This window comes from Euprymna scolopes, chromosome 30 (assembly GCF_053919585.1).
Source record: "Euprymna scolopes isolate OS-2025 chromosome 30, ASM5391958v1, whole genome shotgun sequence".
NCBI classification, from domain to species: Eukaryota; Metazoa; Mollusca; class Cephalopoda; order Sepiida; family Sepiolidae; genus Euprymna; species Euprymna scolopes.
Window position 1 is genome coordinate 24,173,324 of NC_136511.1, and position 25,855 is coordinate 24,199,178.

The 25,855-nt window shown below is 32.5% G+C and overlaps 1 protein-coding gene across 1 annotated transcript in view; it reads right to left on the reverse strand.

Annotated features, from left to right (window-relative positions):
• Positions 1–25,855, reverse strand: part of LOC145254717 (uncharacterized) — a 281,182-nt gene that overhangs the window by 50,928 nt on the left and 204,399 nt on the right. The window contains exons 20-25 of the mRNA XM_080113438.1: positions 24,174–24,260; positions 21,751–21,788; positions 15,898–15,970; positions 13,119–13,200; positions 8,165–8,274; positions 3,198–3,284 (exon numbers count right to left, since the gene is read on the reverse strand). Of these exons, the coding sequence (XP_079969564.1) occupies positions 3,198–3,284; positions 8,165–8,274; positions 13,119–13,200; positions 15,898–15,970; positions 21,751–21,788; positions 24,174–24,260 (477 nt within the window). The remainder of the gene's footprint in view (positions 1–3,197; positions 3,285–8,164; positions 8,275–13,118; positions 13,201–15,897; positions 15,971–21,750; positions 21,789–24,173; positions 24,261–25,855) is intronic.

Here is a 25,855-nt window from a genome sequence, read left to right on the forward strand (position 1 = left end):
AGAAATATAAGAATTACAATTAAGTTTACATAAATAATTCAAGATGGCAAATCAAAGGTGTATTATAAATATTAAAGAGTTAATATATATAAAGTAATCTGAACAAGATGTAAAATCCCGATAAAACCAAATAGGAAATAGAGCTTATAATAAGAAAAAGTAGTTACTGAAACATGTTAAAAACACTTTGAAAAAGAAGTAAACAGATATTTAATTTTAAAAAGGGAGCACAAAGTATTTGTGGAAATGGAAATTTAATAAACTTTTGGGATTTTACCGTTATTTAATGTTTTAGCCTACACCAGAATATCCATTCATGTGAAATCCCATTTTTCGTCCCCCTATTCCCTCTGCTTAACTAATTTTTACTAAGTTAGACCTATGACTTACTTGTAGTTTCATTAAATACTTTTCAAGCAAAATTAGATCCCGCATTTTTCTAATCCCTACCCTCTGATGAGAAGGAAAGCATGTCTTCGAAACCCCGCGGATTAAGGACTATCCACTGATTTTGAGCTTCCTTTTTAAGATTAAATATGTTTTTATCTCTTTTTCAAAGTGTTTTTAACATGTTCTTTTAAATACTTGTTCTTATATATATATATATATATATATACATATATATATATATATATATATATATATATATATATATATTGGGGGTGTATAAACAAGAACCAATAATGATGAACATAAACAATATATAAAAAATATATTAAAACATATATAAACTATACATATGAAAATGTATTAAACAGATGTAAGAATATATATATGAAAGTATATAAATATATATATATAATATATATATACATATATATGTTTATATATATATATATATATATATATATATATATATATATATATATATATATATATATATATATATATATACTAGCTGGTTGTCAGGTTAAATATGAATAAAGAACCAATCCTGCATTGACTATTATAGTCACAATACATTTTACTAAGTGTTCAATACAGATGTAGTAATATTATATGAATGTATTAAACATATATACGAATATATATGAAAGTATATGAATATATATATATATCTATATATATATATAAAAACATATATCTGTATATATATATATATATATATATATATATATACATATATGAAATAAAATGGAGGTAGAAGGACCTGGATACTCAACGTTTCGCCCGATTTATGCGGGCCTCTTCAAGAGGGATGTCATTGACCATCCCTCTTGAAGAGGCCCGCATAAATCGGGCGAAACGTTGAGTATCCAGGTCCTTCCACCTCCATTTTATTTCATATATGTATATATATATATATATACAGATATATGTTTATATATATATATATATATATATATGTCTACGTTTTAATTTTCCAGAGCTTGAAATATAATTAATGAAGATCAAACCTAAGCTGTTATTCTTACATGACATTGACATTAACTCAATTGCTTCCTTAGCTTATTTCTCCACCAAACGCTATTCTATTGTCACATACAAACCCGGCCTTCAATATCGCCATGGACATGGAATATGTGCCTACATTCTCCTGTGGCAAGGACATCTCCAACAAAGATCCAAACATCCCTACGCACATCACATCATTTATATTTGCCCATAACCGTCTCCAAAATGATGAAGTAGCATAGCTTGTGTAGTGTATCGCTAAAAACATTGATCATGCCCTGTCAGCTCATCATTCGGTCGACATTCACGTTTGTGGATATTTCAATGTTCACAACGCTGATTGGTTAGTCCACGCAAACAAAACATGAAAGATTTTGTTATTATTTCTCTATTGCTTTTTACCTAACACATATTAATGACAAACTCACTCGTAGATGATGCTGATTGGGCAATTTCTAACAACATGCCCTTAACTCGAGTCATCCTCACTACTCACTTCCGCTAAGAACTTCTGATCACTCAGCTGTCTCACTAAAGATAAGAACAATGTATAAAGACACTTCAAATACCCCCTGTTTATCGCCCAATTTATCGATATACTAATGATGATTGGAACTGTTTTCAAACGTTGTTAAAAAGAATGTGTTCTACATAGCATCCTAATTAACGGAACAATTAACCATCCGCATAGACAGCTACATAACTTCCAAGAAATTCCAACAGTAACCGAACAGCAAACCATTGAATATGATGCTGTCATTACAAACAGACACCGCCAAAATTGCTTAAAATGTAATAGATGTTTTACAATTAAAATCGCCTTCAGAACTTAATGATGGTGAATGTTTAGCAAGAGGGTAGTAAGTACTGCTTTTTAAAACTTTTGTTTGTACTCGAGCGAAAATTCAACCCCAATCTCACAACCCTCTGCCATGCCTGGACACATTCAAAACTACCAAGACTATGCTTGTTTCCTTCACTTATTACCAGAAACCTTTTCACCCAACAATAACAATGACTAAAGATACATTACTTGAGAGTACTTATTTCAAACTACCTGGCTTAACGTTTACAGGGAACATTAGCTGGAACAGATACATTGAGAGCATTGTCGAGGCCGCTGCAAGTAAGGGTCTCTCTCTATCTATCTATCTCTCTCTTTCTATCTCTCTCTATCTCTCTTCCGTGATCGAAAGTTACTTACGCCTGAGCTTATCCTTCGCTCAATAAGGCCACCATTCACCCATGTATGGAGTACTGTTGTTACATCTGGGCTGGTGCATCTGCTACTAGTCTTTTGCTCCTAGAGTGGGTTTAAAAGAGAGTCGCCAATATGATAGTTCCTAAACTGTCAAAATTCAACTTCTGTCCCATCGACGAAATGTTGCATCTCTCTGCCTGTTTTACAAATATTTTAATGGCGAATGCTTCAACGAACTACAAGCCCTTACACCCCTTTGACGTAAATACCCCAGACAAACCTGACAAGCAGCAAAATGCCATCCCTATACAGTAGAGATCCCTAGATATAAGAAAGGCTTATACTCTAATTGTTTCTTCCCTTGAATTGCTAGACTTTGGAATTCTATTTCGGGTTCTTGCTTTCCTAACAGTACTGACATGCAGAAGTTAAAGTGTAATGTGTACAGATATCTCGCTGCTCAAACCCCTACATAGTATCTCTGCAACTTATGTCCCAGATAGTAGGGCCTTACATCAAAGTGGCACTGTGTCTTGTTCGGGCTTAAAATGGAATTAAAAAAATATTATTCTAAATGTAATTGGGAATAAATAGAACTTACTTGCAGCTCCTCGCACATCGGACCTTCATATCCTTGATCGCATTTACAATTGTTGTTGACGCATTTACCTCTGCCGCTGCAAATTTTCTGAAATGAATAAAACAAAAAAGATCATCGTCGTCGTTCTGTAATGATTGAAGGTTGGCGTTGTTTACAGTAGACGTTACTTTGCAATGATGCGATATAAATAAAATACTTTCGCTTGTTTTCTTTTCCTTATAAGGGAAATGTTTTCGGTAATGTTTTATTGTTAAAGTGTTTTTATTCAACAAGTCTGACGAAAGATTGTTCTTGTGAACATTTTCAAACGACATAATGTTTGAATTTGTCCGAATAGTCTTGAAACAATTGTAACTAACAATGAAATACAATATTTGTTGCTATCAACTCATTTTTTGAAGTCTTGGTTTTTGCTAAAACAATATATGAATGTTTAATTAGGAAATATGATAATTTTGTAGCTTACAGTTTAAGTAATCTCTTTTGAGCTTAAAATTTGTTGGTATATGAACGATTAATGAATTATATGAACCCAGTAAAATTCGGAATACTACAAATAAGACGATATATATATATATATATATATATATATATATATATATATATATATATATATAAGTCGGTAAAAATAGCTGGTAAGGAGTCAAAATTGTAAACAGATCAGTTTTAACTAGTTGTAGTTACTGTGACGATATCTCAAGCGGTAATGAATATGTTTTGATTTAAATTCTAGCTGATGGCAGGCAAATCATATTTGTTTTTGTTTTCTACTTTTGAAATCAAAAACATATATATTAGGTATAATATGATCAAAAGAGAACTGGTTCTAAATGATAAATACCAAAATGATGAAACATTTCTGTCCTCGTCAATAAGGAAGAAATTCCTCCAACGTTTGTGTTATTTTCAAACAGTTTTTTTCCACTCGACACCACTTAAATTCAATAGCGAAGAGATACATTAAGATCCGTCGAACTTCCTTGTATAGAAAGATTGCTAATCATTTGTTTTCAAAAATGTTCAAATTATAAAAGTAGTTTTATTTTACGCTATGTATTAGCATTGTAAGAATGGCATGGTCCTGGATATGACCTTAAACTATATCCGATGGTGAGGCCCCAGCTTGCGGGCTTTGGGAAGTGTGGAGCAAACCTTTAATTGCTATTGCTCCCATATCTGAGCCGCAGTGGTAGTACGTGTTAGGGTCCCAACTATAGGTTAAATCGAAACCGACTTGAAAAATAATATATTCTATTTAAAAAATGTTCTCAAAATCACTGCATTCGGCATTAAATAACATGAAAAGGGTTGATTTGCCGTAAAACAAAAACAACCAACAACCAGAAAAAATGGCATATAGAGATAATTGCTAATTGTAAACTGAATATATTTTGTAACAAAAAATCAAAATGCATTCTGGTGGAGTTTATTTAGCACTGAAATAAATCGCATTTCAAACCTTATCTTTATTTAACCAGCTACTAATTAAATTAACGTTTTTAGGTTATTGTTTAAATGTTTATATATTGACTGACTTGTAACTTTATTCATTTCTCTAAAGCAATGTAGGAATTACAAAGGTAATAACGAATAACGCTTAAATAAAAAAAAAATATATTAAACGATGTATTTAAAATGGAATGAACTGTGCAAACATTGATAGCAGATTGGGATCCTGCGATGATGAAATGTCAGGTACGTGACTAGTGGCTACACAGTGTGCATAACAAGTCTAACAAAAGGAATCCTGTAATAATAACATAATATTAAATATAACCGAGTGTGGTGGTGCTTGGTTTTGCCTGAGCGTAAAATGCGCTTCAGTATGATATTTTAATTAGTACATGTTTTTTTTTATATATTCTTATTGGGTCGTGATTTCAAAGGTAAGAAAAAAGTATGTAGGTGTCATCTGCGGAAATCGACGCATTAAAGCTGGTGACGTTACCACTCTACCAACGTTAAAAATTAAAAATTAACTAAGATGAATGTGTGATATGTTTAACGATTTTTTCAATATGTACTCATTTTTGACCACTTAAAAACTATTTTAACTAGTTAAAGAGCCATACAAGAACGGTCAATAAAAAATCCAACCATTTGAGGCCCAGCGCCGTTCTTCGACTTTTAGTTTCGGAGGAGATAAAGTCTGAAAATCTGGAGAGAGACAGAAAGGCAGACGGACAGACAAACCTACTGACCGACACAGATATAGATGATTATATATTAGATCGTTATAAGTAAAAATATGTTTGCAATAAATAAAAATGAGTAGGATGGAAAATTATTCGAAATAATTATATCAAAGTTAAATAATGGAGAATTGGGAATTTACGATGACAAAGGATGGAATACTGTTTTCCATATCTGGGCAGGAGCTGCTAAAAACAGTCTATCCTGCCTTGACAGAGTACAAAATAGCTTCGTGGCTTAGTGGGGGATGCCCTTTTCTCTACCCTGCAACCTCTCTCCCACAGAAGAGACGTTGCGAGCCTATCCTTGTTTTATCGTTATTTCCATGGCAGGTGCCTGTCTGAACTCCAATCTCTGGTCCCCCCTCGCCAATCTTTCACGATAAACACCCGTCTAGCTGAATCCACTGTGAAAAATTCCCCCCACTCTATATCTGTGCCTAAATCAAGACGCGGATTCCATGAACAAAGCTTCTTTCTTAGAACTGCACGCCTGTGGAACTCTGTTCTGTCTGCCTGCTTCCCACCGAACTACAACTTGGATGTCTTCAAGTCCAACGTTAACAAATTCCTAATGAACCGCCCCCTTAAGTAAACACTTCATCAAATCTCCACACTAACGTAATGTACTTGCAAATACCCTTAACCCTGAGTGGCTTCCGGGCCTTGATAAGTGGTGATCATTGTTTAAAAAAAAACAAAAAAAAAACAATAGTATAAACAGTTGGCTTTCGGGCCAATTTCACAGTGTAATTTACGCTCTGATGTTATACTTCACGTTTTCTGTCCCTGGTCAGTGGAGGAGAAATCCAAAATGACGCAGACAATTTTTTATCGCTCCTTTTCTTCTTTATTTTTTGTCTGATGAGGTGGTCTCCTTGAGTTATAATTCCACTGATACATGTATGCACATATGTAATCAATAATGTTTTCATAATAAACAGACTATACACTAGCTCTGCCCTCCATTGAGCACTCTTTTATTGGTTTTACTTCTAGGAAACCAATCAATACAACCAGTATATATATATATATATATATATATATATATATATATATATATATATATATATATATATTTAGTAGAAATGGTAATTAATAAAAACCGAAGAAAGTGCTCAATACTTTTGTAGAGCAAATACGCGTTTTATTTTTTATTACCGTATCTTTCTGTTAAGTTACATTATTGTTTCAGCAACCCGGCCGTTTCTCGCACCCCTCCCCTGACATCATTCACTCTTTCATCCCATCATAACGAACATTTCTGTAAAAGTCTGAGGAAGCTACAGACGGCAAAAAAAAACGGCCGAGTAGCTGAAACAATAACGTAACTTAATAGAAAGATACGGTGATAAAAAATAAAACGTATATATATATATATATATATATACATATATATATATATACACACACACACACACATATATATATATATATATATATATATATATATATATATATATATATACTTCAGAATACAATTATCTAACAATCAACTGGTATGGAAACCCGCCTACTACGGATCATTACCTTGTGATATGGATTACTCAAAATAATGTTTGGATCATTTTACAACACTGCTATCAAAGTCATTCACTTCTGATTTTACCATGCAATTTGGATGTGAATTTTTATATACTTTTTATTAACTTTTCTTACTCTATGTTATTTAAATACTTAAATAACTTTTAATTGTGATTTTCCATGTCTCACTGACTTTAGCAAATAAGGTGTAAACCATTATAATTATTTGCTAATATTTGTCTCATCTAAAGAGATGGTAGACACACACACACACACACACACACACACACACACACACACATATATATATATATATAATCTTTGAAGTTTTTAACATAAAAAAATTACTTTTTATCATTCGTTAAAAAAACCCATCTAGTCAGTAAGTCATTTAATCACCTGCAATCACTGCATCAACTCTCTCGAATTTACTATAATACCAATTTTTTTTATTTTTCAAAGGATCATCAGTTGTTTACCATGAAACACTGTTTCGGGGATTTAAAAACAAATAGTTAAGGCCTTATATATATGCTTTCCTTCTCATCAGAGGGTAGGAAATTGCAAAATGCGGGATCGGATTTTGCAGGCAAAAGTATTTGATGTTACAATAAGTAAGTCAAAAATCTAACTTGATAACAAATAAAGTGAAGCAGAGGGAATATGGTGAAGAAAAAGGTGATTAAACATGAATGGATAGTCTGGTGGAAGATAAATAATCCAGTGACGGTAAAATCCAAATTTATAACTTCAAGAAAGTTAATTGAATTTCCATTTGCACAAGTAAAATCCAATTATTTTATTTTATACACACACACACACACACACACACACATATATATATATATATATATATATATATATATATAAGCAGGTTGAAATTGTAAATAATTGGAACTTCGCAGGCGTAATTCAACTTAAAGTGCTATTGTTACCATGCCAATATATACATTTATACGTTAAAGTCGGTTCAGTTTTAACTATTTCTGATACGTCTGACGATAGCTCAAATGGTAACAAATAAGGGTGAAGTGATAAATGTTTTCGATTTCAATTCTAACTGATGGCACCTAAATCATATTTGTATTTTTCTACTGTTAAAATCACTAACATATGTATGGCTGTATAGACAGGGTTCAAGAAAGTTGGCCAGACCGTATTATTGGCAGAACTATTTTATTTAAGCCTTTTCAAAACAAAATTATTACCAAATCCGGTTTATAAATATATTTAGTAAGTCGTCATACTAACCCCATTTGATGACATGCATTTGTCAGTGTCTTCGATCGTAGAACAATCAGGTCCAAAGAAACCTGGGCGACAAAGACATATTCCACAGGAGCATAATCCTCGCTTGTGGCCTGCAAACAAAAAAAGTCAAAATTCAGTTTAGTAGTATGTTAGGTAAGTACTCGTTTATAATGTTAGGTTGAGAAGAAAGTTCTGGCGGAACTTGCAATTGGTATTACAAATGATGTATTTTCAAATAAGTTTCCGGGAAAATACCTTTAATTTATGTATAATTTTAAAGATTGTTTTTCTGTCTATCAAATCATTTAAATTACAATCGTTTTAAAAGAATTATGTCTTCATTTTAAGAACGTTGAATACAAGATGGCAAAAGAGAAAATAGCACAATTTTCTTATTTCAATTCAAGCTAGGCCGAAAAGCTGCTGAAACAGCGTGCGATATCAACAAAGCGTTTTACCTGAGAACCACTACTAAACGAACGGCACAATTGTGGTTTAAGAAATTTCGTGACGGCGATGAGAGTCTTGAAGTTGATGAGAGTTGTGGTCGGCCATTGGATGTTTACAACTATCAATTAAGAGCCTTAGTCGAAGCCAATCACCGCAGAACTGTCCAAAAACTTGCTTCTCAATTAGACGTAATGTATACGACGATTCTAAACAAATTGAGAAAGTTTGTAAAGACAACAAAAACTTGATAAATGAGTGCCTCGTGGATTGAACGGACACCAAAAGAAACGCTGCTATGAAGTGATATATTCTATTCTTTTACGGAACAAGAACAATCTGGTTCTCGACAGAGTTCTGAATTGCGATAATCGGCGACGCTCAGCTCAGTGATTATACAGCGACGAAGCCCCACAACTTACTGAAGCTCGAATTGCACAAAAATAAGTTCATGCTGACTGGTGGTCTGATGCTTGTCTTATCCATTAGAGTTTTTTTTCAATGCAGGCGAAACAATTACGGCCGAAAAGAACTGTCAACAAATCGGTTAAATGCATCTGAAGCTCTGACAACAAAACCCATCAGTAGCCAACAGTAAAGGGCCAATTCTCCTCGACAAAAATACCCGATTGATGTTGAACTAATTGGACTACGAAACACTGTCTCAATCGCCATACTCTCCAGACCTCTCATCCATCGACTACAACTTCTTAAAGTATCTTGAAGGCTTTGAAAGATTTTACCTTTACAGACTCTACCAAACTGCTCCGCCAATTTTGGGTCTAAACACATGAAATTTTAGATGTAGGTTACCTGGACATGAGTCAAACTTTTTAATAAATATATATACATATGCACATAAAGTTATGAACAGTACACAGGACCCGAGCCAATCTGGCTGAATTGTTAGTATATACACACATATATATATATATATATATATATATATATATATATATATATATATATATATATATATAGCTGAAATTGTCTGTATGTGTGTATTTGTGTGTATACATTTCGCTACCGACCTGCAAAGGTCAACTTTCAACTATGACTTCTTGGCAACCAAATTTTCGCACAAAAAAAGATTACAAAGCTTTCTGTATTTCTGAATATTCGCTATGTATAAATTTCAAATGTTTAGACCCAAAATTGGCTGAATAGTTTGCTAGAGACCGCAAAGGTCAAAGCTTTCGAAGTTTGACCCCTTGGCAGCCAAATGTTCAGCCAAAAACCGAGTAAAAAGCTTGCCATTTATCTGAATACACTTTATGTAAAATTTCAGATGTTTAGAATAAAAATTGGCTGAGTAATTTGGTAGAGACAGCAGATGTAAATTTAAAAAAATCCCCCAATTTTGACTCCTTAACGTGTATTCTTTCGGCTTAAAATGAAATTTAAAAGTGTGATCAATATCTAAGTAACCTACATCTAAATTTTCAAGTGTTTAGACTCAAAATTGTCGGAGGAGTTTGGTAGAGTATTCAAAAGACAAATCATTGAATGTTGGCCTTTGATAGCCGAATTTCTGCCCGAAAACAGTTTAAAAAGATTTTCCCAAATGTCAATAGTCCTTATGTCAAATCTTGAGTCTGTAGACTGAAAATTGGCAGAGTAGTTTGGTAGGGAAATGTACACACAGAGACAGAGACACGTACAGAAAACGTCACGTACAGAAAACGTGACGGGGGCTATATACTGTTCGTAACTTTATGTGCATATGTATATATACATATTTAAAAGTTTGACTCACGTCCAGGAAAAATACATCTAAAATTTCAAGTGTTTCAACCCGAAATTGGCAAAGGAGTTTGGTAGATTCCTCAAATTTCAACTGTAACCTCTTGGCGGCCAGATCTGTGCCCAAAAACTGATTAAAAAGCTTGTTGCATGTCTGAATACCCCGTATGTAACATTTAAAATGTTTAGACACAAAACTGGCTGAATAGTTTGCTAGAAACCGCGGAGGTCAAATCTTTTGAACTTTGACCCCTTGGGCCGAACACCGACTAAAGGTGTGTCTGAATTCACTTTATGTAATATTATAAATGTTTAGACTAAAAATTGGCTTACTAATTTGGTAGAGGGAGCTGAGGTCAATATTTTTTCCAAATTTGACCACAATTTTGACCACTTAATATTTATTCTTTTGGCCTAAAATGAAATTAAAAGTTTGATCCATGCGCAAGTAACCTACATCTAAAGTTTTAAGTGTGTATACCTAACATTGGCAGAGTAGTTTGGTATAGTTTTCAAAGGTCAAATCGTTGAACATTGACCCCTTGACAGACAAATTTCTGGGCCAAACCGATTCATAAGATATTTTAAATCTCAATACCCCTTATGCCAAATATCGAATCAGTAAATAGAAAATTTACAGAGTAATTAGGTAGGAAAATGTAGACACACAGACACACAGACAAAGCCAGATAATATAGCTTTTAAAGATAGATAGATAGATAGAGACAAATAGATAGATAGATAGATAGATAGATAGATAGATAGATAGATAGACAAATAGAAAGAGTAATTCACTATTAATCTCAAACCCAAATTTATGTGTTATATATTTACTATTAGTCTCAACTCCAAACTTATTTACTATTAATTCAATATTAATCACACACCCAAAATTATTTTCTAATAATTTACTATTAATTTCACCTTCAAATTTATTTTCTGCTAGTTCGATAAATAATCTCAAACACAGGTCCATGTGCTATTAATTTACTATTGCTCTGAACTCAAACATTATTAACTAATAAATCACTATTAAACTCATACCCAAAATGATTTGATATTAACGTACTATTGTTCTATACTCAAAATATCTTACTGTTAATTAACTCTTAATCTCAAACCCCAAATTATTCTCCATATATTTACTATTGCTCTCAACCCAGCAAATTTTATAGATGATTCACAATTAATCTCAAACCCAGCATTATTTGCTATTAATTTACTGTAACTCTTAATTCCAAACTTATTTAATGTTAACCCAGTATTAAACTTAAACCCAAACTTATGTTCTTTTAATTTACTATTACTTTCAACTCTAAACTCATTTACTCTTAATTTAATCTTAATCTCAAACCCAAAGTCATTTGCTATCAATTTATTATTACTGTCAACTCTAAACTTATTTGCTATTAATTCAATATTAATATCAAACCAAAAATGATATGCTAGTAATTTACTATTACTCTTATTCCAAACTTATTTACAAATAATTACATATTAATCTAAACTCCAAAATTATTTTCTATAAATTTTCTATTACATTCAACTCCAAATTATTTACCATTCATTAACTGTTAATCTCAAACCCACATTTATTTGCTATTAATTTACTATTGGTCTCAACTCAAGGCTTATTTACTAATTTCACTATTAATCTCAAACCCAAATTTATTTGTTATTAATTTACTATTGTTCTATACTCCAAACATGTTCTGTTAATTAACAATTAATCTCAAACACTACATTATTTGCTATTAAAGTCACCTCTTTCAACTTTGCCTTTTAGCAGCGAAATTTTCACCCTGAAACGGATTAAAATGCTTGCCGCGTGTTTGCATACCCGTTGTGTAAAATTTCAAATGTTGAGACCAAAAATTGGCTGAGTAGTTTTCAAAGTTCAAATCTTTTGAACTCTGACCCCTTGGCAGCTAAAATGTTCGACCCAAGCAAATGAAATAACTTGTCCTATGTCTGAATAGCCTTTATGTAAAATCTCAAATGTTTAGACCAGAAATTTGCTGAGTAACTTTGTAAAGACCGCAGTGGTCGATATTTTTATTTAAATGTGACCCCAATTTAAATATCTTAGCTTTCATTGTTTTGGTCTCAAGTCAAATTAAAAATTTGATCAAAGTAACTTACATTTAAAATTTCAAGCGTTTAGAGCCAAAATCGCCGGATGAGTTTGGCAGAGTTTCAAAAGTTAAATGGTTGAAATTTGACCTTTTGACAGCCTAATATCTGGTCGAAAACCAACTAAGAGATGTTTTCAAATCTTAATACCCCTTATGTCGAATCTCAATTCTTTACCTAGAAAATTGACAGAGTACTTTGGAAGGGAAATGCACACACACACACACACACACACACACACACACACACACACACACGCACCCACATACAGACAATTTCACTTTTATAGATGCATATATATATATATATATATATATATATATATATATATATATATATATATATATATATATAGGTGTTCCGATGACATATATATATATATATATAGGTGTTCCGATGACACCTTTTAGTTCTCTCCGATTAATTTCCTAATGAAGGAAATGTTTTTTTGTATGAATTGAAAGAATCAAAGTGAGTAAAAGTATCACATTAAAGATCAAACAATCAAGGAACTTGGGTAAAAATCCACAATCGAAGTTGAAAAACTCAGTCGATAATAACTTTAAATGTACAATATCCAACAAGATGAGAGAGAAAATTTTGCACACAATAAAATCGAACCATCACTTACCGCCGCAAATTTCACCGTTGTACCGCTGGCAAGCATTATCATCGCACTCACAATAGGTGCCCGTATAATGTTTTCCGTTTCCCTGAAAGTAAATAACATTATATATATATATATATATATATATATATATATATATATATATATATATATAATAAGCATTACAATTAAGTTTCCGAAGATAATCCAAAACAGTAAACTTAAAGTATATAAGAAATATTATAGACTTATTATTTATAAAGTAATCCTAAACACATGTAAAAGCTCAATAACACCAAATAGGAAATAGAGCTGATGATAAAAACAAAGAATTAAAAAAAAACACTTTAAGAAGAATTAAAAACACATTTAATTTTCAAAAAGGAGACACAGATTAAGTGGATTGTCCTTAATCCGAGGAGTTTCGAAAGAAATACTTTCCTTCTCATCAGAGTGTAAGAATTGGAAAAATGCTGAATCGGATTGTACTTGCAAAGTATTTAATGAAACTACAAGTAAACCGTAGTAAGGCAGAGAGAATGGGGGAAAACACAATCAGACTTGATTTGACAAAAACAACACATATGTTTTTCATTTGTGATAAAAATTATATAAAAAAATATTATACAATTGAAAATATTAGCACATCACATGTTTGACTAATATTTGTATATATATATATATATATATATATATATATATATATATATATATATATTATTTTAGTGGTTAATTTCAATTCCGACTATCAAAATATAGAAACATATATTCGAGTGAAGAATTTATTCTTTGACAGAAGGAATATATAGAAGGGGTTATATTAATTTCGTTAATCCATTTTCATTTCCTCTGAAGATATGACCCATTATTGAAAATCCAAGGATTAAGGAAATGAATATAACCCCTTCTATATATTCCTTTTTTCAAACAATAAATTCTTAACTTGATTATATGTGTAAATATTTTTATTTTCAGAATTTAAATTTAACCACTAAACTTATATATTGCTCTAATTTTAAATATTGAGCTTTTCCTTTTTGCCTAGGATCACCCTGAAAGTATTACCTCTAGTAATATCTATCAGGATTTTTCATCGGATTTAATCTGTGTCTTATCTCGCTTATATATATATATATATATATATATATATATATATATATATATATATATATATATATGTATATATATATATGTATATATACGGTTAAGTGTTTAGAAGTAATTTAAAGTTTCACCGCTCACACCTTTTCCGACCAAATTTCCAACAGTTTTTACAGTTCATAGGTCACCTTCTCAGCTATATTTTGAAAAAAAATTGAATTTTCGCTCAGGAAAACAAAAGTTATAACAAAATTACAAGATTAAAAAAAAACACTGTCGCTAATAATTCACCGCTGTCCCGATCTGTCGCTCAGCTGTACAGTCGCTAATAATTCACGGGTAACAAGTGAAACTAAGAGAGAAAATTTATTTCAAAGCAAAGCCTGGAAAAATCATAGATTACATGAAAAAATGCGAGAATGAAAAGTAATATGGTTAAGATTAATCTAAATTTAATTTAAGTAAAAGGACTACTTGCTAAAACTGGAAAAGAAATAACAAAATATTCTATGAAAAAAAATATAATGAATTCATAACTTGAAATATTGCAGTATTAAGTAAGGATTTATATATAATATTAAATTGAATGTTTTTAAAAATCTTGTTGTTGCAATAGTTTAGGTAATAAATTGCTTATATCTTTTACTAGAATATCTTGTCTTTTTTCTTTTCCAGTTTTAAAACTAATCCTTTTACTTTTCTAAGTTTAATCTAAACCACATTACTTTTCATGCTCGCGTTTTTCTAGGTAATATATATATATATATACATATATATATATGTATGTATATATTATATATACATATACATTACATAGAAAAGTCGAATGGGAAATAGTAAGACAAGAAATCACATGTAGAGACCTAGACGATCCATGTAGATTATACCTTCATAAAAAATTGCTATCCTATATTTTAAGAAACCTAACATCTATTAAACTGTAGGAGAGAAATAGCGAACAACTGCCTACACCGGATAAACTTTACTCTAGCGATACAAAATAATTTTAAAATTAACAATAACGATAGAAAAAGTAAAATAAACATACGTATACATAGATTATCACATACATATAAACTAACATAATGATTAAGGAAAAAAACGCATTTAACTACACCTAGCTTTTAAATAGGTCAATTCACTAGATATCTAGGCTTCCCGCTATAAAAGCACACGCAAAGGAAAAAACAGTATTCATAACCATTATTCCTATTGGTTTTTTCAAACTAAAGTGATAAATAAACCAATAAACACCAATATATATTTTATTTTGTTTCGTCTATAACTGTCTGTATGTATCTCTCTGTCTCGTTCTGTCTGTCTGTCTGTCTGTCTGTCTCTGTCTCTGTCTCTGTCTCTGTCTCTGTCTGTCTCTCTCTCTCTCTATATATATATATATATATACAGAGAGAGAGAGAGAGAGAGAGAGGGAGAGAGAGGATAGAGAGATAGAGAGGAGGAGAGAGTCCTTATATGTTATGTGGATTTAATAAAGGGTTCCGTTCAAAATTTCGCACAGATTCCAGAGTTCGGCAGAAAATTTCCCGATCACGATCAGATAGCCCTGCAAGGAAGGTCGAAGGTTACGTTGGCGGAACCATTTTAAGGATAACATTCGATATGAGAACAGTAGTCTAAATAATCCAAATAATACGAATTGTCAATACATCATCTAAAAATAAAGTCAGAAATATTTACTTACATGGCGAGATTGGTCGCAAATGCACCTGCCTTGATCACACCGCCCTCGGTTGGAACACACGTCAGTTTTGCCGCTAGCAAAAAAAAAAAAAAAAAAATTAAAACATTATAATAATAAACTCTGCTCATGACAAAGACTAAAACATGACACCTCAATAAACGTTTCAAATTAACCATAACCTTTGGGAGTAAACATAAGCAAAGTGTACACTAATTTATCCATTCAGTACGCCAAGTCGATAAGTATTTTAAATGTGATCTATATCAAAATATGATCTATATAAAATGCCATTCAACAAGAGTAAGCGAATTTTGACACGCACCTTGCTGGAAAAGAAACGTACCATACTCTAACAGCACTCAACATAGTCGGTTTCCATTGAATTTCAAATTAACCAACCGGTCTTTACTTATGTATTATATTCTCGGCGTTAGGTTTTTACAGGTCATATACGCGGCTATCGGAATCCTCTTACATACATACTCTGGTATGCATAAAATGGACTTAACTTGGTAAGGAACAAATGCTCAACGTTGCTTACCTTTGGTGATCTAACGAGAATTTACTTATGCCGTATATAATGTGTTTTTTTTTTAATTACATTTTCACCCCAAACAAGGTACATTGCCACATTGATGTAGGGGGCTACTATCAGGGACATAAGCATCAAGGGTACTATGTAGAGAGTTGAGCAGCAAGATGTCGGTTCACGTTACACTTGAACTTCTGCATGTCATACAGTTGGGGAAGCAGGGACTTGGAAGGGAATTCCAAAGTCTAGCGGTTCTGGGGAAGAAGCTACTAGACTGGAAAGCTCTCTTACATCTAGAGATTTCTACTGTGAAGGGGTGGGATTTAGCTGCTTGTCGGGTTGGTCGGGGGTATTTACGTCGAGGGGGTACAAGTGCTAGCAGTTCATCAGAGGATTCACCATTAAAGTACTTGTAGAACAGGCAGAGGGATGCAACATTTCGTCGATCGGACAGAGGTTGAAGCTAAGATGAAAGTTCAGGACCTATGAGATTGGCGACTCTCCTTTGAACCCTGTCTATTTATCAGTAGAAAATAAAAGGATTAATAAAATACGTGTTATATACATTTGAAGCCAAAACAATGCATTATTACAAAATAAACAGACATTAATTTTGTTTGAAATTTATACTGAAATTCATAAATATATTTCGAAGCAAAACTTTATCTTCAGCATGTCTTACTTTCTTTCTTTGTTTTTGCCATGTTGCTGTTAGTGCATAGAATAGTAGAAGCCCGTTTGTTGTTTTTAAAGTAGTCTTTTTAAATGTCGGAACGGTGTGTTTGGAATTCGCGTTAAAATTTTTGTTCCTTAGAAGCGCTGGTTGAGTTTGACTAAAATAAAACACGTATTATATTCGTTTGAAGCCAAAACAACGCATTATTACAAAATTCGAAGTAAGCTGATTCTATGCTTCAACAACAACATGGCAAAAAAACTATAAAGAAAGACATACTGAGGATGAAGTTTTGCTTCGAAATATATTTATGAATTTCAATATAAATTTCAAACAAAATTAATGTATGTTTATTTTGTAATAAGGCGTTGTTTTGTTTTCCACCGTATATAATACGTATTCATTTTATTCAAATTCAACCAGCGCCTCTAAGGAACAAAAATCTTAACGTGAAAAGGATTAATAGTTGAAATGGAACAATCTGATCGGAAAAAAAGAAAGATGGTGGATACTCATAAATGAAATGGGTGGTTGATTAGAATCACGTGCAAAAATTTATTCGCTGAATAAATAAAATGCATTGATTGCGTGGCTGCATTGACAATACAGGTTGGAACGATAACGTTGTCGCCTTAAATAAAACAACACTCCAGCTTTATTTTAAAACTTTTACTGAAAAAGTCAATGCAGGTAATTTGATTATGTAGTAGAGCTAATATCTATTCAATGTAGCCGCCTTTAGCTTCAACACCGCTTCGATTCTACAAGCACCGGCGAGAGATCGACGAATATTCGATGGATAGCGGCGATTGGGTTGGATTTGTTGTGAAAAGTCATGTTGATGTTCCCGACGTATGACCAAACGAAATAATCCAGCGGGTTCAGATCGGGAGAGGATGGGACAATGAGAGAAGGGTATAAAGTCCTGGCACTCCTTCTGAAGCCAAGTCTGGATCTCTTTGGACTATTGGCCTGGGGCTAATTCCTACTGCCACACTCAAGGTCTACTAGCACCAAAGTATCATCACATTCTTCCGCATATTAGGTTACATATTAGTGTTGACTTTCAAACTGATTTTGACGATGTGAGGTGGCATGATGTGGCCCTCACTTGAAACCACACCAAATACCATAAAGGTTGCTGTTAACTTCGTTGATCTGTACCCTCAAGCATTGAACCGTACAGATTTGCATTTTGAGGGTGCTGGGTATGGTCCTGATGTCATACCTTGGATCGGTAGAGAGCATTTGTTGTACAGCGCAGCATCTCCGATCTAGCTCGTTGAATATTGTGTCACTTTCAGACATGATAGAAGGCTCCTATCGGACTTTAGGATGTGTACACAACTGGTCCACTAGTAATTAGTTTGCAACAAACAAAAGAAAATAGTTTTTCATCAAACGGAAATGGAATCATGTCGTCTTTTCTAAGGCGACAATTTTATCGATCCATCCAATAAAGCTGCACAGGAGTTATTTGTAGGTGGAAGCACTGCTGTACCAAGTGTATTTATTATTCTTTGATTGCAGAACGTTTTCGAAATATTTAAAAAATATTCTAATTTAAATATTTCGAAAATGTTTACAATTACTTTGTTGCCTTTTTTCTGAATTCATTCGTCGAATTTTAATTTTTGTAAAATTTCTTTATTTATTTATTTATTTTTCTTTTGGTACTTTTGCATAATGTGACACGAATTCTCGTGAATTCCCGTCAAGCAAGGATCGGGCGAGACCGGCAATCGTCGGTGTCAACCGAGCGTTGTTCAAATGTTTAAACGGTTACTCGACGTTTTATTTTATTTATTTAATTTTTTTCTGTTATGTTTTTAGTAATTTTTAAGGTGATATTAAGGGGGGGTGACTTTTTATTTTCTGATTAGTTACTTATTTATTATTTATTTATTTATTTTTTATTGAATTTTTGGGAGTTTGAGTAGCCAAAGAAAAAGCGCTCTCTAAATGGAAGCAGACGATATTCGAATTGGAAGAAAGCGACTAAACAAAGAAAAAAAAGAAAAGCTAACAAACAAATATTCTTTCAAACTCGCCAAACAGAAAAATGACAGACAAGAATCTAAATCTATACATGTTAGAAAAAAAAAACATCGATGCAGACAATATTATATTGCCAGGAAAAGAAGTTGCTGCCCCCCCAACAATGAGGTGCAACAATTATAAACACAAATGTTTACTTAAAAAAACATCGTGTGTAAAGGATGGTTTTTCCTGGAGATGTACAAATGGATAGTGCCGCCAAAAAACTTGGGGGAACAACAAGTCTTGAAAATGAAAAAAAAAAAAAACAGAAAAAAAAAGATACGGTTACAAAAAAGAAAACAAAAAAAACAAAAAACATGTACTTATATCTAATAAATATACGGTTAAAAAATATTTTCTTGGAGAAAAAAAAAACTTTCTCTTGATAAATATTTTGCAAAAAAAAAATAGAAAATAAATAAAAATAACATTAAATACAAGACGTGAAACCACCTGTTGTAAGGAGCTAATAAGAACGGAAGATGATTGTTGCAAAGACAGGAAATGCCTAATGCCCTTGTGCTTGAAAAGACCAGGGCTGTAGGTAGGAGGAAAGCAGTCAGCAGGAAGAGAATTCCACAAGTATGCAGTTCTTAGAAAGAAGCTACTGAAATAGGAAGTTGTATTACAATGACGTATAAAAACATCAAATTGATGAAGACCACTAGACCAATGAGTCAAACGAGCTGGAACAAAGGAAGCAGAGAATAGATCAAACAATTTTGAAGAACACATGTCATGGTTCTTTTTTTTTTGTTTTTTCCATTCTATTGTCTGTTTTTTTTTTTTTTTTCTTATTTTGGATTATTTGCATTTGCATTTCTTCCCTTTTTTTTTTCATTAGTCTGCGTCTGTTACGACGCTCGGCAGACACCGATGATTGCCGGTCTCGCCCGATTCATCCTTGACGGGAATTGATTGACAGCCATAAGGTTCCCATGTATTGAAAATCTGAAACTAATGAAAAGGAATTCATAAGTGATGGACCGAAATGAATAGTGTTTACAAAAACAGATAATCGCCATCATTTCGGTTTGCTAAATAGCTCATTATGGCTAAAGTTGTTGCATCATTTAGATTGATCAAACTAATTTTCTCATCTTGATTCATTCCATGAACAAAGCTTCTTTCTTAGAACTGCACGGCTGTGGAACTCTGTTTCGTCTGCCTGCTTCCCATCTGACTACAACCTGGATATCTTTAAGTCCAACGTAAACAAATTCCTAATGAACCGCCACCTCAAGTAAACACTTCAATAAATCTCCACACTAACATACTGTACTTGCAATAACCCTTATCCCTGAGTGGCTTCCGGGCATTGATAAGTGGTTACCACCGTGTAAAAAAAAAAGAGTGGTATTGGAACAACGTTTCGGCAAATGTAACCTCCGGTCTATTTCAGGTGTATAAGTCGCCATGTTTGAGAAATAAAAAAGAATAAACTCTACATGTCTAAGGTTTTCTAAAAAAAAAGGGGGAGGCTAAACTTGAATTATATCCATTAAGGAACGGAAACAAGTTCTTGATGAGCTGTTCCACTTGTAATCCAATTTACCGAATTCCCACTACTAACGATTACTACGATATTGTCCCATTGGCTACAACACACTTATTAACCCTCATCTTCGAGTGGCCTCTTGACCTTGATAATGATTAATCCTATGCAAAAAAAAAAGGAAATTGTAAGTTTAAAGAAAAACTAAAAATAAACGTTTATGATAGGTTAATGGATCTAATTAAATCAATGGCGTAGCAACTGTTTTTACCACTTGTGGCGCTTATAAGAGCCATTCCGTTGGCCGATGTTAATTTGTTAATCTTCAAAATTCCAAAAGTGCTCAAAATATTTATTTTCATGGAATTACTAACAAGGATTTAATTTTAGTCTGGTGTTATTAATCCCAGACTTTCATATTATTGCAGTATTTGTATGCATATAAAGTTGTCATTAAAGAAAAACAAAGACATCTTTCTTCCCCTCAAAATGCCCTTCCCGTCAAAATGCCGCCCGAGACAGACCACCCCTCCTGCTCCCCTCTTTGCTACACCAGAATTAAATGCATCCCCTATTTTTGTTATAAATAATTTATAAATAATACCCCTTAATGTTTTTAATCGAAGTTTTTTGGTTAAAGAACTATTATAAAGTACATTTCTGTGGGCATTTTTAAAAGCAATGCCCCGTCGTTTTGGAGTTTATAGGGTACGAACTCACAAACAAACAAAAACACAGTGTCTTTTATACATATGTAAATAAGAAATTGTCTAATACAAATGTAACAGACGTACATATGACAACTGTGTGCAAATGACCGAGCCGTGTGTCATATGACGTCATGGCAAGGAAAAATATTGTAAAAAGAGCGCGGATGCAGGCCGATGATCACGTTAGAGACATATGGGTGACGTCACAGCCGAGGGTGTTTCTTTTGGTAAAAGCTGGAACAGTGATTTGAATTTCTTTCCTCTTCATTTTTTATGTTCGTTGCGAAGATATCTTACAGCGTTACACAAGGTTACAAAGATGCAATATAAAGAAATGGATGCGTACACATACAAATGATCTCAAATATCATGAGTAATGCAAAAAGTCAGATTAAATTACCTTTCAATGCAGTATCGTGTTAAATTCCGGTGTAATCCCTAAAACAGAAATAAATTTGTTAGAAATTAATGTAAAATGGAAAAAGGAGAATTAGCAAAACACGAACTATCACATGTAACAACGTGTCAAAGAACAAGAAAATCAGCAGCAGTCGTAGGATAGCTGATTAACGAAAACCTTTCCAGCAGCCGCCGTCTTAGCACATATGCAAATTAAACAAATGTGTTCTCGCGGAGATCACGGGAAAAAAAAAAGAAAGAAAATGCAGGAAAAAAGGGCAGCACAGGGTCGAGCGAAAAGAATCGATCATACGTCTTTTTACTAGTATGCGGGGAGAAATAAAATGCACCCATGGTTGAAAAAGCAGAAACACGGGCGATGGCAACGGGCGTCTTGGCAGACATGTTAAACGCGGGAGTGATATTTTGTGAAGTGGCTTGTCGGAAATTATTGTAATAAATGCTTGATATCTGTTTCATAAGACCACGGCATTTTAACGTGGTTAGACATGGTGAGTGTTTTACGAAAATACATGACACCCTAATATTTGATCAGCCAAAAAAAGTATGTAGGTGCCATCGGCTGGAATCGAAACCAAACTGTAGCATTACTCCTATACCATTTCTGTATCAGTGAAAGTAATTGGAATTACAATGATTATATAGTTTTACATTTACATTACTGGTTACCAAATGTATCAGCTCTTATTACTAATATCTATGAACTGCACCAAGTGGAAATCGTTTATTTTCTTATTATACATCTCAACCTACATGCAGTGTATAACTAGGTGTATCAGAATTTTTGTAGGAATTTTTGACACCCCTAACACGAAACTGCAAATAAAATATAAAAATCTCGTAATTTCTCTTTTAAAGATGGGTTGTTTATTTTCTTTATGGATTATACTTCCAAAACAAACTATTAAAGTTGTATAAAAAGTAATAGAATTTTTTTTTTAAATAGTAATGAAATTAATTGAATGTTACGAGCTCAGTATTTTTCAATTTTTAAACTTTAAAAATCTATCAAAATTGTTCTAATGATTCTATTTTTACGATATTTTCAGGGTCAATGTGAAATGTTATGCTCTTTCCAATAAACCGAATATAATATTTTAGACAAACGTTTTTTTTTTAATTCACGCCCCACATTTTCAAATGTCTATTAAAAAGTAAATAATTAATTTATGTACCAAAGTTTTATATATCACAAATTGAAGATAAAAGATCAATAAATAATATATTCAAATTTAAAAACAAAAAAGTAGTGTTTTTTTAGAAATTTACCTGTAAAGTCCGAAGTTTAAAACCTTTTTAAAAAAAAAAACACGTTGTTTGTTTTTGTGGATTTTTTTTAATGAAACCTTGGTCCTTGCTCCTTTAATTGAAAAATACAATTAGGGCTTGAATGACATTTTTCGAGGAGTTATAAGCTTCGAAAGATGGCGGGTGGAATTATTCAATAGTTTTCACGAAATTTCTGACACTGCTAGTGTATAACTACAAGGTTTGTTTTATTTTGGACAAGTGTTCTCATCTTGAATTTTATTCTCGCAACGTTTCGGCCGATGTAACCTCCAAGTATTTTGATGTCCGTCTTATCGAACTATAGAATATGAACACTCGTCTAGCTACGACCAGCATAAATAATTTACTTGTGTGTCTTTGTGTACCTAACTCGAAACGGATGTTTCTTTCCGATAACTTCTTACTTCCCATATGTGGGACACATTGCCGCAAGGCTGCTTACTGGGATACTGCAACATGATTGTTTTTAGACCAATGGTATTAAATTCTGGTCGGGATAACCTTTTAATTAAAACCTTCATCTAGCATCTGTCCCCTACATATCTGCCTTGAGTGTTGTTCGTTGGTAACGTGACGAACTCATCAAGAGCTTTGCTCGAGTAGCTTTTGGGTCTTGACAAATAATAGTTGGTTCGTATAAAAGAACGGTAAGTGTATGAAATTTTTCCGAAACATAATTTTTTTCATTTAATTATTAGGAGAAAGACATAGAGAGAAAGATAGAGAGAGAGAGAGAGAGAGAGAGAGAGAGGGAGGGAGGAAGGGAGAGGTATAAAAACTTACAGAGAAAGAGAGAGACTAATAAAGAAAGAGAGAGAGAGAAAGATATATAGAAAGACAGATATACGGAATACAGAGAAAGAGACAGACGCAAAGAAAAAAATAGAGAGGCAGGTGGAAGGAAAAACAGAGAGCATTGAGAGGGGAAGAGAGAGAGAGAGACGTAGAAATAGACATGCGGACATAAACAGAAAGAGAGAGAGTACACAGACAGAGACACAGCTAGAGAGACTGAGAAATGGGAGGGCGAGAAAAACAGAGAGTGACAGATAGAGAGAAAAATGCAGAGAGACAAACAGGAGGGGCGGAAGTGAGAGATGTGTAGTGAATTACCTTGTACTGTTCGCACGTTCTTCCTGTGTATCCAAATTGGCATTGGCATCGATTGTTCACACAGTTTCCGTGGTCGTTGCAAAGCTTCTATTGTAAAGGGGAAAAAAAATGATAAAGAAGACCAGAGTTGTTTCCCTTGGTAAACCTATATTTAAAAAAAATTGATGAGAGATATTCCCCTTTCTTTTATTTAAAAAATACCACAATAAATCAAAAGTTGCCTCCCTTACATCGTAATTTGAAAAAGCATAGTTGTTTTTTTTTCTTTTTTCTTTTTCCACTTTTTTTTTTTACAAATGATTCTTTGGATTTGTTGTAAGCAGACTGACTTGCGTTATTACAGCTGTAACCATGGCAACTGAAGAGTGTACATCTGAAAGAAGTCAACATAGGTACGTAGAGCACTATAAATAGTTATGAGCGCACGTTAGTGTAGTCGGTGGCTATTAAGATTGGCACTTATGGCGGCATTTAAAATTAAAGAAAATACAGAAATGTCCGTATGTACATATAGCAGTCAGGGGACGGAGATAAAAATTTCCAAAAATTTCGTAATTTGATCAAGTAGTTTTATTTTTAATCAAAATCAGTTTTACTCTGTTTCGATGAGGGTGAAAAAGATGAAATCAAATAATCTGTAGACAAGGGCAAGTTACCCTGATACACGTGGAAACTTTCAAAATAATCAATGATTATCCCCCCTTATATGTTCTCTAGAGAAACATGGCCTCGACCGATACTTATCTGTAAAAAATGTGTTTTTCGTAAAATAAAAAAACAACAAAAAAAACTAAATAAATAAAGAAACGACTTAATTAATGTTTATGATTTTCATCTTGGCAAGTGTATATATATATATATATATATATATATATATATATATATATATATATATATATATATATATATATATATATATATATATTACATATTTTTGGAGGCAGTTATATCTGGAGTCTAAAGAACAGAGTTTTTTGTTTTTTTTTAATGTACTAGTAAATGTATTAATACAATTAAAAGAAAACAGGGCACGTTGTACTGTAGATATATAATAAGCTCAATAGATATAGATATCCTAGAGCTATTTTTATATTGAGTAAAATGATTCATAATTTTGAATTAAAAATCGGTTTCAAAGGGAAAAACAAACAAAAATTGATTGTGTTTGCTTTCCTTTTGAAACTGATTTTTAATTCACAATTATGAATTGTTTTACTCAATATATATATATATATATATATATATATATATATATATATATATATATATAGATTACAATAAGTTTACCAAGGTAATCAAAATAGTAAACTTAAAATATATGATAAATATTAAAGAGTTGATATTTACAAGAAAAGTAATCTCAACCAGATGTAAAAGCTCAATAAAACCGAACAGGATACAGAACTTATAATATGAACAAATGATTAATAAAACATGTTAAAAAACATCTTGAAACAGAGTTAAAAACATATTTAATTTTAAAAAGGACGCACAAGATAAGTGGATAGTCCTACTCAATATATATATATATATATATATATATATATAATTTTATTGCGATACTTTTTTTAATGAACTTGGCACTCCCAAATGGGGAACGGCATATGTATTATTTTTTAAATATCCACTGACACGTGTTTCTTCGTCTCGAATCTTGCTAAATTCAATAATTTTATGAGTCC